The following is a 13,223-nucleotide window of genomic DNA, read 5'->3' as shown; positions in this document are numbered from 1 at the left end:
TCTCTATTCCACTCTTTCTTTCTCTCCCTGACCCCCTCCAATGTTGAAGTTTTCAGAAATATGAACGAATAAACTCCCTTATAGTTTAAGAAAATTTAAGATTGATCTCTGTTAGTTGCCAACAAAACATTTTAATGAATAGAGGCCAGATTGATTTCCTTCTGTTTTTTTCAATTTCTTTTTGTAAAAAAAAAGAAAAGAAAAACAAGAAAGAAAAAAAAAAAAGAAAAAGAAAAAAGTAAACATAACTTCTCAAAGTATCAGTAAGTTTGATTATCTGCATGCATTGATGAAGTTCAAAGGATAGCCATGCTTAGGAGTTCTAGGAAGACCTGGGAAAAAAAAGATAAACCCAGGTTGAGAAATAGATTTGTTCATCTCTCCTCCCTCCCTCAGCTCCTCCCCACAGCTGTCCTTTCTTTAGACCTTAGATCACCTTGTCAAATAAACTCTCCCTGTCCTATACAGAATCACTCTTAGAAAGCTGAATCCTGAGACTCTCTTTCCATGATGTACCTCAGTGCTGCAAATCACCGCATACCTCTAAGCGATGGAAACAGCATTCCCATCATTGGACTTGGGACTTTCTCAGAACCAGCATTGGTAAGTTTCTCTTTCTGTTGTTTTTTTTTAAACATTTAACTAATGAATAATTTGTAATTGATTTTGAGTCGATATAATTGATTGTCTTTATAAAGAAAGCAACTTCCAAGGACTGCTGCCCTTTGCCTAAATGGGAATCAAACCAAGGGTTACACTGTATCTGCTCATGGTTAACTAATTTAGATTAGAAAATGGTATTTTTTTCTTTCTTTACTGATATTCATCTGAATGCTAATAACTAGCTAAGACATATCAAATTTGTGAGTTATGATTTATGGAGTTTTTTTTAAAGGTTATATTTAAGAATTTTTAGTTCAGCCTAACAAATCTTTAGTAATTACCTGCCATGCACTGAGCAATAGTCTATAGAAGCTTCAAATATGCAGAAAACACATCTCTGCTATCTAGGCATTAAACAGTCTAATGGAGGGTGCCATTTCTCCAACAACTAAACAAAGGTCAGATCTCTGTTAACAATGGAACTGTAAACAGTGTATCTCTGAAAACAGAAAAGAATGAAATTTGACCATGAGGACTGAAATGGGTTTCCTTTAAAACATGGTAAATTTCTGCTGAGAAGAACAATTCTTCATTACAGTTAACATTTACTGCCTTCTGTCCTGTTAACCATCTTTCTGTCCTGTGACAAAATGCCTGAGATAATCACCTTACACAGAGGGAAGATTTATTTTGGTTCATGGTTTCAGAGATTTCAGTGTATGGTTGCTTGGCCCTGTCACTTTGGGCCTGTGCAACAGGAGAACATAACAGCTGGGTATATGTGCCAGAGCAGAGCTGCTTACCTCTTGGCAGCAGGAAGCAGAGTCAGAGAAAGAGCTTGGGCTCCCAATAGCCCCATTAAGGGCACACCCTCAATGAACTAACTTGCTCTTACTAGTCTTTCCTCTTAATGGTTCAACCTTCTCCCAACAGCTCTCCAGGCTGGTGACAAAGCCTTTAGCACATGGTCTTTGGGGAACATTTGAGATCTAAACCTTAGCATATGTGTAGAAATGCCATTGAAATCTGAATGATCATGTACGATTAAACTCTACAAGCTGAGTGTGAATTAGCTAGGCAGAGAGTCAGAGCTGAGGAAATATGGGAAGTCTGGAGATATAGGACATACGATGTGTCCAGGCAAAGCCATAGAGCTGCAACATGGAGTTAAGAATGGAGGAGACGGAAGGTGAATATGAAAAATTTGAAAAATTTTTGAAAAAGTTGAGACTGGAATATGTGCAGAAGAGTTCATGTCATTGTATAGAGCTGAGAAATCATCTAGAGCTTAGGGGCAGAGGACTAGCATCCCAGGATCTGTTTTTGAAAGATATTCCAGGTGGCAGCAAACAGAATGGAAGTCAGAGGAGTAAAACCAAACTCTCGGTGCCATGAGTAGTTCGCTCTTGTATCACAACTCCACATCCACTGTAACTGCCCACGCCCTTTGTTGTTGTTGTTGTTTTGTTTAGTTTGGGGTTTTTTTTGGTAATGCAAAGGAAAATCATTCATGTAGTAGTTTTAGGTCCTTGATCTTTGCCTCTTCTTTCTTTGCCTTTGTCTCTGACCTTGTCCAAAATCTTGGCTCCAACCAACATATATACAGAGATTACCAATCCATACTTAATATTCTGTTTGCTATATCTTCTCCATACAGCTATGGATTGGCTCTATCAGAATCCCCTGGGACACTCTGAACATACAGATCCCTGGGCCTCATCCCCAATGTCCTGAATCTGGATCTCTAGGGGTAGAGATTAAAAATCTTGGGGCTGGGGATGTGGCTCAAGCGGTAGCTCGCTCGCCTGGCATGCATGCGGCCCGGGTTCGATCCTCAGCACCACATACAAACAAAGATGTTGTGTCCGCCGAAAAACTAAAAAATAAAATAAAAAAGAATCTTCACTTAACAAGATCCTGGGGTAATTCTGATGTACAAATGCATTTGTACTCCGTCTAACTAATGAGGTGCCACTACACAGGTCATCTCCCCTTTCCCAATGAATACTTCTCCCAGCAAGTAGCAGTAACTCCCAGACACCGGAGGAGCCCCAAATCAGAACACATACCTTCCTTCTGTCCTCGTTAGCATTCCTCCCTTTCTCCACATTGTTCCCAAGTAACTGCTGAGTTCTTGTTGCTTTTCTCTCCTGGTTTCCCAGCGCACACCGTCGCTGCCTTGGATTGGCTTTTATTTATTTTGGGCTAGTCTTCAAGTTTCTTTCCTTTCTAATTAACCACCCAGATGGAGACCACCAGAATCTTTCTAAAACCTCAATCTAGGCGTGCCACAGGTTGGCTTAATCATTTCAGTGGCTCCCTACCAATGTTTGTTGGGGTGACTCCCACAGTCCCTGCCCCGCCAGCAGGCTGTCCCTCTCTCCCCACAGTCTGGGTTCCCAGCAGCACTCCAGGCTCCCTTCCTGTGAGCTGCTGCCTTCTACCTGCGCTCCGGGGACTGGCTCATCTGTGTAATGCACCTGCAGCCCCTTGCTCCACACGGTGGCAGCACTCGCCGTGCTCTGTTGGAATCACCGTTTCTCTGCCGTCTTCCTCTCTAGACGGTGAATCCATGAAGAAAAGGGCCACGTTTTGTTCAGCTCTATATTTTCTAGTATAATATAGTACCCTATATTCTAGGAGAGTGCCTAGAATGTCATGTGGGTTCAGCCAACGCTTGTCCACTGATGAACCAACTTGGGAGAGCTTTATGTATATGTGTGTGCGAGTGTGGATCAGAGGGCGTGGGTATGTAAGTGGATGGCAAAATATTAGCTAAAAATTTTCTGAACTTAACCATTTGACAGGAACCCTTTTAAGGTTTGTTGTTTTGTGTTGTTTTTGTACTGGGGTTTGAACCCATGGGGCGTTTAAACACTGAACCAACCGGCTTTTTTATATATATATATATATTTTATTGTGAAACGGGGTCCCACTGAGTTGCTTAGGGCTTCCCATAGTTGCTGAGGCTGGCTTTAAACTTGTGATCCTCCTGTTTCAGCCTCCGGAGCAACTGGGATTACAGGCATGTGCTACTGTGCCTGGCGGCCTTTTAAGGGTTTTATATTACATATGTTTTCTAATTTAATCCTCCCCAAAGTACAAATTCTGTACCAGTTAACGCTGTTGACAGATAAGAAAATTGAGCCATGGAGATTAAATAAATGACTCCAAGTTTATAATGCTAAGGCACAGAGCTCTAATTTGAATCCATATAGTTTAAGTTCAGACCCTATGCTATGAATTCCATAGTATATTGCCTTTTATGAATATATCATATCAATAAAACAGCATGTTTGTAACTATGATCTTCTATATATATTTCTGTAAATGAAAGTGTCTAGAGTGTGTGTGTGTGTGTGTGTGTGAATGTGTGTGTGTGTATTCTGACATTCAGTGGGACTCAACATGTTGTGTCTACCAATAAGAATGATTAAGAACTCGAGCATGGTAGTGCACACCTCTAATCCCAGGGACTTAGGAGGCTGAGGCAGGAGGATTGTGAGTTCAAAGCCAGCCTCAGCAACTTACCAAGACCCTAAGCAACTTTGTGAGATCCTGTCTCCAAAAATAAGAAGGGCTGGGAGCATGGCTCAGTGGTTAACCACCCTGGGTTCAATCCCTGGCACCAAAAAACAAAACAAAACAAAAACAAGAACCTACTAGCTGCCTAGTAATATTAAATGCTAGGATGAAAAAATATTCAAAAGCAGTCACATGCCAGTTCCCACAGAGCAGTGTAACTTCAGACGAAAAGACATACAGCCACCAGAGAGTAGACATAAGAAGAGTGCTCTTAGAAATGAGTACCAGGCACCAGGAGACTTGGGGCAGGGGTGGGGGAGATGAGGATGTAGAGAAGGGAGCATCTCAGAGTAGACTCATGGTTTTCTGTTCTGAGCCACACACGTAACCAACTCCTTATTTTTCTGCCCCAGGGATGATGAGGCAAAGGTAGAACCTAGAACCACCTGTACCCATTTCAATCATCCTGTAATAAAAGTGCTGACTTATATTAATTTCAGAATCAGTCTCAGTTCTAGAGGTGGCGTTTGATGTCCAAATGTAGCCTTCTCCACTTGGCGTGCCTGAGATGATGCTTTTCAAAACCTTTTCATGCCAGGCCGAGGTATCTCTTGAACTGAAATTTGTCCACCGTCCATGTGTATGATCAAGTCTATCAGTGTTTGTCCTGGGATCCCATCTGTTTTGATAGGGCGTTTGGACTGTAGCAGGATGCCAGTGGAAGTGTCAGGGATGTCTTCAGAGGCACGTGGAGATGGGAGCAGAAATGGAGGCTGAAAATACAAAAGACAGTGTGGCCCCCGATCTGCCTGATTCATCCCCCACTAGAACATGTGAAGAGGGAAGCCATGGGAAAGGAGCTTAGGTGGAGCTGGTGAAGCCAACCAGCCCAGGTTCTCCTGCCTTACAAAGACTTCTTTCTCTGAATAGGTCCAACTTCTTTTTTATTTATTTATTTATTTGTTTGTTTATTTATTTATTTATTTTCTCAGATTTATCAGCTTATGCATTATTAGAAATTACATAATTTTAAATATTAAATGGCACATACAGGCCTGTAACTGCAAACACAAAGATGGGTAGGTCCAACTTCTTGTAAGGGGTTCAGGGGATTGAAATGGAACCAGTGTTCAGTAGCACTAGCACCCTTCCTAGGTGGCCCTGGTTGAGATTCCTGTAGTCCACGGTTAGAAGCTGAAGAGTGAACCTATATCTGTGTACAAGGAGAAGTCAAGTGCAAGCCCTTGAGTACCCAGGAGGAACCTAAAACAGGAGTCCATTTTGCCCCAGAGTTGGTGGAGATGGTGGGAGCCGGTCTGAGGACCTCAGAACCCCATCTCAGGGGCTATCCTTTCAACATTTTCACTTTCTTCCTGCTGCCCATCTGTGCCCTCTCCTCCTCTCAACCCAGGGAACCTCGCCTCACCAGGGGAAGGCACAACCTTGCTTTTACACTAAGATTTCTTTCTTTCTTTTTGGTTCGGATCTACATTTAAGCTTGGAGCAGGGTGAGGGTGGATTCCCCAGCTCTGCCTGAAGAGTCCAGGGACCTGGCAGGAAGCTTACATAAGTGGTCCCAGGGAGCTAAGTCCATTTCTCAATTTTGTTCTTCTATCCCATTCTGATAGAGACATGAGTGCAAGAAGGGTTCTATTTTTTTCTTTACTATAAGCAACACACACACACATACACACACCAAAACTATCACTCAGGGGACTATTTTTGAGAATACAAAAGTTGCTGGACACAGTGGGGCATGCCTGAGGCACAGGATCACAAATTCAAAGCCAGCCTTAGCAACTTAGTGAGGCCCTAAGCAACTCAGCGAGACCCTGTTTCAAACGTAAAAAATTTTTAAAAGGGTTGGGGTGGGGATGTGGCTCAGTGGTAAAGTGCCTCTGAGTACAATCCCAGTACCAAAAAACACATGAAAACACAATAAGTAGAGCCTGAGATTTAGATCACACATACCCTGTACATAACAAAAGGGTCCAGTTGTCTGATTTTCAAATATTTTTCAGAGAATACTGTAAAGGAATTATTCATTTTAAAGACAACTCATTCTGATTTTCCTAAAGCTGATATGGACTATTATTTTGAGGAACCAAAAAAAAAAAGAAAAAACAAAGGAAAAAAATCCAGTTAGTGTTTATTTGTTTCCCTTTTAGCATAGCGGAGATTGGAATTCTCTCCAGTTGCTATGACAACTACACACTCACACTCCCTGCCACGGAAGCCTTGGCTTTCTTAGTGTTAGAAACCAGGCGCTAAGAACTGGCCCATCATGAGCTGGGTTAGATCTGACTCCCTGAGACTCCCATTTAGCAAGCACAGTAAGCATATTGGAAGGTGCCATGGGCACATCTGTGACTGGACACAAACTAGACAAGACATGTCATTCAGATGTCCCCCTGTACTGTGGCTTCAGACTGAATGACAGGATAGTCTTATTCTTCTGATTAATTCAGATTAATAAAATGAACAAAGATTTGGCTACCAAATTTTACAAAATATATGCATTTTGAAAAAAATCAAACATGACCCCAATGATCCTTCTTTCCTAAATCTATTGAGGTATCATTGACACATAGTAAGCTGCATATATTTAAAGTACACTGCGTGCTGGAGGAGGGGAGGCTCTGTCTCCATACACGGTCTACCATTCACGCTGTCTACAACAGCGTGGAATTTAGAATTGTCATGTTAGTTGTAAAACAAGGCAATGCAAAATTTCCTGATTAATGTTGGTTTCCCTTCACCTCAACCCCAAACTGCTTGTCATTTCAGACCAAAAAGGGGGACTGTGCAGCATCAGTGAAGATTGCCATCGACATAGGGTATCGGCACTTTGATGGGGCCCACCTCTACCAAAATGAGAATGAAGTGGGAGACGCCATCAGTGAGAAGATAGCAGAAGGGAAGGTGAAGAGGGAGGATATTTTCTACTGTGGAAAGGTGAGATCTTGCATTCACCCTCCATCTCCATTTGCATTCATGGCGCCTCTTCTCTTGGCTAAAGAAAGTTGGACTTCTCAAGACCTATCTCTCCTCCTCAACTGCCAGATCTCAATCGTCCCAAGAATTTAGAGGACTGATTCCCCCTGCAGGTTAGGGAGAGGATCCTTGTTCATACATAGGCACTGATTTTAGGCAACTTTGAGCAAAGCCTGCTTTTTCTTTTGCACGTGACTATTTGTGCATCTATTGCTATTTTTTAGATTGAGATACAATTCACTGACCATAAAGTCTCTCCTTTAAATCAGGTCTTTGGTTGTACAGCCATCACCTAATTCCAGAACATTTTTTTTTCACTCCAAGAAGAAACCCTCTGCCCATTAGCGGTTATTTCCCATTTATTCCTCCTGCCTAGTCACTAGCAACCATTGAAGTACTCTCCGTCTCTATAGGCTTCATATGGTGGACACTTCTCAGAAACAGAATCACACAATCTGTGGTCTTTTGTGCCTAGTTTCTTTCAGTTAGTATAATGTTTCCAAGGTTCACGCATATGAGACTGAAAATGTGCACGCCTTATAACTTAACAATTCCTCCCCAGTACATATTCCAGAGAGCTTTTGTCTTATATGACTAATACCATTTGTAAGGGTACCCACAGCCCTGCTGTTTATGATAGCCCCAACTTAGAAAGAACCCAAAGGCCCACCAAGAATAGAAGAGGCAAATGAATTGGGATATATTCAAGCCCAGTACATAAGTAATGATGAATGAAGTCCAGCTAGAAGCACCAATAGGGTGGATGTGAATTTTGACAACCTGATAGGGGGAAAAGCAAGTTCTCAGTAGAATTCCATTTATACAGAGATAAAAAGGCAAAATTATACATTATTATTTAGAGATACATTCATAGAGAGTGAAACCTATAAAACCACTCAAGGAAAAGATAAACACAAATTTTAAGATGGAATATCCTCTGCATAAGGTCCATAGTGGGCTTCTTAGACAGGTAAGGTTCTATTTCTTGACCTCACAAAAGTGGGGTAATGTCAGATGTTCATTTTATTTTTCAACTGTGTGTGTGTCTGTGTGTGTGTGTAAATAAACTCTTATAAGTACAGTTGGCCCTCCATATCTATATATTCTGAATTTGTGGATTTGACCAACTGTGAATATAAAATATTCAGGAAAAAAAAATGCATCTGTACCGAACAAATACAGACTGTTTTCTTGTCCTTATTCCCTTAAAAAATACAGTATAACGAATACTTACATAGGATTTTCACTGCATTCAATCTTATAAGTAATTTATTGATTATTTAAAATATACAGGAGGATGTACATAGGTTCTATGCCAGATCCTCAGATTTGGTATTCTTGGTGGGAGAAGGGTGGTCCTGGAACCAATATTCCTCACAGCAACTGAAGGATAACTGTACACTATGTTTAATTAAAATAGTTTGTATTTTTTTAAGATAAATATAAGATGACATAAAAATCATGACAGGTAAGAATTTTTAATATTATTGTATTATTTATTGGTTTGGGAGAAGTAGTAGTAGGTAGAATAACATTTTGTGACGAGTAAGAGGGTTAAAAGGAAATACTTGAATAAGTTTAATAGACTAAGAAATTGAATCAATTTTTTAAAGCAATAGATTTTGTTTAATAAAAGCAAACAAATGTCAATCAAAAAATAAGTTCAGGGGCTGGAGATGTAGCTCAGTGGTAGAGTACTTGCCTAGCATGCACAAGGCCTTGGGTTCAAACCCCAGCAACACACACACACACACACACACACACACACACACACACAAGTTCTTAAGGTCACAAATACAAAAGCTAGCTGTGTAAACACCTGGGGCAGGTGTACCACATAATCCTTTAGCTTAACCTACTTTATAGCTATTTCTCACTATGATGGGTGCTGAAAGTAACATATAAGAAGGAAGGGGTCAAATTATCTTTCAAAATCCTTTAAATTGCCCTCAAGTACAGTTGTGCATGTAACTGGATATTTGTACATGTACAAGATCAATAATGTGCTGAATATCATAAAGTACACATAAGAACATATGATAATAAGTAAACCAGAAAGGGTGTATGTACCTGAGTTCACATCACAGCACAGGCTATGCCCCATAGGATCAGCTTTCACTGCAGCTCCACCCATGCCTGAGAGGCAGTGGGACAATGGTTAAGTGCACAGACCTTGGAGCCAGATTGGCTGTCAGAGTGCAAAACAATGTATACAACTGCTCGCCCCAGATTCCCTGCTAGCTGTGAGCTACTTGGCGTTGGTTACCATCTCTATAAAATGGAGAAAATGATGTCAGTCACTTCATAAAGTTGTTATGACTTAACATTTATAAAGCACTTAAACAGTATCTGGCATGAATCTAATACTATAAGTGTGTTGATTAAAAGCAAATTAAAATATAAAACAGGATTTTCCCTCGGATAGGTTGGCAGCAATAACAGTGAAGGGACCCACAATAATAACTAAAACACTTTTTCCCACTATTCTCTCCGCATCGTGTTTTCTTCTCTATGGTTTTAGGGCAGGAAAAAAAATCATTGTCCAACACAGCAGCAAAAATTCAGATTTTACCAATTTTGCTTGTCTTCTTGTGACAAAAGAGTACAAAAAGTCAAAACCTTTTTTACCTTAAAAACAAAATCTTTGTGTAAGATTGATGCTGTGAGATGATGTATTAATTTTTCCTGTGAGTCTGAGTACTCCTTGTCACTCAGATTTACATACCTAAGGGTATACATGCTGTGACAACCAAACCTTCATTATGTAATGTTTTAGAAATGGAGTAAATTCTTGTAGAAATTGGGAGAATTCCCTGGGTCTATAAGAACAAAGCAGAACAAAAGAGCAAGGAAGAATCAAAAGTCGTGCAATAAATTTTGCCAGGTTTCTGTACCACCTATCACAAAGCAAAGGATCCCCTGAAGCCATGCGCATAATTATTTTCTTTACTCGTTTGAAGGACACATTTTATCAAAATGGCATTAAAAAAAATGTGCCAGCCTAATTCACAACATCTAGCTAGATACATGTTCTCTGGTTACACAGTGAAGAAGAGTGAAAGCAACATGGATCAGTTAGGAAATTAGCACAGGGTGACCAAAAGGCTTTGTCATATAATTGGGTTCTTTGCAGCCAGGTATGTCTTTAAGTGTCGTATACCATGTTCAGATAGAGTGATGCTCTGGTGTCAAAAGAGTGTTTCCCGCTCATCCGACACTCAGTTAACATTGCAGCATAGCCTTATTTTTGTGAAATGAGTGAATGGAATGTGCATGAATGCTTTGCAAAAAAAATAGAAAGTTGCATTAATGTGAAAACAGCATGGACATTAATTCTCTCCCCTTGATTCTTTCAGCTGTGGGCTACAAATCATGTCCCAGAGATGGTCCGCCCAGCCCTGGAGAGGACACTCAAGTCCCTGAAACTGGATTATGTGGATCTTTACATCATTGAAGTACCCATGGCCTTTAAGGTGAGTTCAGATGCCTAAAGGTTAGGCCTGCACCCAGTGACCATGAGCCCACAGCTGTGTGCATGGGCCTTGTTCATTATCTAGCACCACAGAATGTTACGATGTTTTGTTTCCGTAGATCAGAGTACTAACCTTCCCTGTCAAATGCACAGAAAGGTTAATTTCACAGACTTGGGTCTGAACCCCAAGTTTATTGATTCTTAACTCAGTGTGGTTTCTATTATACCATGTTTTTACAACTATAAATTCTTTCCATCTTGGTCTCTGGCTCAAAACAATACAGAAGAGGAAAGCACAGATAATATGTTTTTGGTTTTTTTTGCATTCAATTTGCATCTCATTAGATGGTGCATGTCTGTTTGACAGGACAGCTGTGGCCTAAGGTCTTGCTTTCAGAGAGACCTTGAGAACTATTCTTCTCCCAAGGCCCTACTGAAAGCCAGTTTACCATATACCAGTTACCCTAACACCAGCCCACTGCATCTTGGGCTGATCTCATCACCTGCACAAGTCTGGAGAGACAGAACATTCACACAAGTGAAGCAGCTTTATTAGTCACAGATAAGCATCAAGGGACAACAGAAGCCTGGAATTCATGACAAGCTGGTTCCCCAAGGCTAAGGAAAGCTGCCCAGAGCAGATGGAGACTCATTTACAAATGCCTGTAACTCCACAGCTGAGAGATTCCAAAAGGTGGGTTTTATAGCCCAGGGGAACATGCCTGCTGGGCAAGAGCACTGCAGGAAACCCTGTTCTATGAGGGAGAGGAATAGGGACCAGGCTCTTCTGGACAGTTCCTCTTTTTCTCAGGATACTGCATTCCCAGTCCATCCAACAGCTATTCTAGAGAACTACAAGCAAAAAAGCCAGGGGTGTGTGGGGGGGTGGGGGTGTGTGTGGGCGGGTGTCAGCCAAGGTCGTCCAGTGACCATTCTTGCACCAATTTTATTTCCCACTCAATTTCCTTTCTGACTACCTTGGCTGACACTGACTTCTCTAACTCTGTGAGACTCAGATACCACCCTTTGCCATCTTGGGCTGCATCCAGAAGCAAGAAGAACCCACTTTTGTAAAACATCATAAAGTCACCATTTTAAATGAGGAAGTTGAGCCAAAAACCATAGAATGAGAGGGGAGGGAATAGGGATGGTAGAACACAAAGGTCACAGATGTCTACTGTACTCATTAATTAGAGGTCATTTGTGACAAATGATAAGGATCATGGGCTCCAGAGCCAGGCTGCCTCTTCTGAATCTGTCTCAGTCCCATAGGAGCCAGATGGCTTGGTTGAGTCATACCTAATCTCCTTCCCACATCACCTAAATATGGTGTAGTGGAAAGAATATGGGCTTTGGAGTCACCCAAACTTTTTGGCTTTATTACTCCCTAGAAGAATCACTCTTAACTTTCTGAACTTCAATTCTATTGTCAATTGTCACTCTTGACTTTTGACTTTATTACTCCCTAGAAGAGTCACTCTTTCTGAACTTCAATTCCATTGTCAATTGCGTGAAAACAATAATAGCTAATTTGTGTCTACTTCGGGGAGTCACTAAAAGGCCAAGTTCGGAGGTACTGACACAATGCCTGGCATTGAAGAGATAATAAAATAAAAGATGCTATTATGAAATATTTGGGTGGAAAGGATACTTAGCAATTATACATATTAATAATCTCATTTCAAAAAAAGAGAAAGCTGAGCCTCAAAATCTTGAAGTCAGTTACTCATGTTCCAAGTTCATCAGATTTAGGGGTCAGACCCTGGGTCACGTGACATGTGGTCAATGCCATGCTCATCTTTACACTCCACTGTCCCTTCTGACTTCTCCTCTTGAGCCTAACACCCAAGGACAGCAGTGGTTTCTTGGTATCATGATCTCAACTCTCATCTCACTCAGTTATTGTTGACTCTTGTGCAAATGGTAGATTTTTTCCTAAATCTGAGTCTTAAAATTTGGGGGAGAACCTGTATTTAAAAGTGATAAGATAAAGTTTAGCTGGGTGCAGTGGCGCTTATCTGTAATCCCAGTCATCCAGGATGCTGAGTCAGGAGGCCAGAGAGTTCAAAGCCAGCCTTGGCAACTCAGCAAGGCCGCAAGCAACTTAGGGAAACCTGTCAAAAAAATAAAAAATAAAAAATAAATAAAAAGGGCTGGGAATGTGGCTCAGTGGTTGAATGTCCTTGGGTTCAACCTGTGGTACCCCCCCCCCCAAAAAAAAAAAAATAAAAGGTTTACCTGTCTATGGACGAAATAACTTTTTTAAGTCTTTTTTGGAGAAAGCAAATAGAAAACTTCTATTTGTACTCTTGAAAGGATCAAAGCTCAGCGAGATCAAACTAACAGTAAGAATTGACACAATATAATGATACCTCCCAACTGGGCCTGTAATTGGCAAATGAATATTTAAAGCTAAAACATCATAAGCTTTTTAATCTCATAATTTTTTAAGTGAAAAAAATCTTTTTTGTCAAAAATCTCAGTGTTTTTTGAAAGTGACAAGTTGATAAGCAGACATGATTTCAGAGCAACAAAATAGAAAAAAAAATTAGAAGACATTTTTAAAAGATGAATGAACAGAAATAAGAGTAAGTAGCATGGATTTTTGGAGGGCTGAATTAATCTTCCT

At 40.7% G+C, this 13,223-nt stretch overlaps 1 protein-coding gene across 3 annotated transcripts in view; it reads left to right on the top strand.

The window, feature by feature from the left end:
* Positions 1–510: 510 nt before the first annotated feature.
* Akr1d1 (aldo-keto reductase family 1 member D1) overlaps positions 511–13,223 on the top strand; it is a 39,713-nt gene continuing 27,000 nt past the window's right edge. For 2 of the 3 annotated variants that reach the window (XM_027952193.1, XM_027952191.2), the window contains exons 1-3: positions 511–603; positions 6,916–7,083; positions 10,479–10,595. In XM_027952193.1, coding sequence (XP_027807994.1) covers positions 511–603; positions 6,916–7,083; positions 10,479–10,595 — 378 coding nt within the window. Of the gene's footprint in view, positions 604–5,298; positions 5,305–6,915; positions 7,084–10,478; positions 10,596–13,223 lie in introns of all 3 variants that reach the window. The other variant, XM_027952192.2, reaches the window with a different exon arrangement.

Source organism: Marmota flaviventris, chromosome 1 (assembly GCF_047511675.1).
Source record: "Marmota flaviventris isolate mMarFla1 chromosome 1, mMarFla1.hap1, whole genome shotgun sequence".
NCBI classification, from domain to species: Eukaryota; Metazoa; Chordata; class Mammalia; order Rodentia; family Sciuridae; genus Marmota; species Marmota flaviventris.
This window is presented reverse-complemented; position numbering and strand designations above follow the sequence as displayed.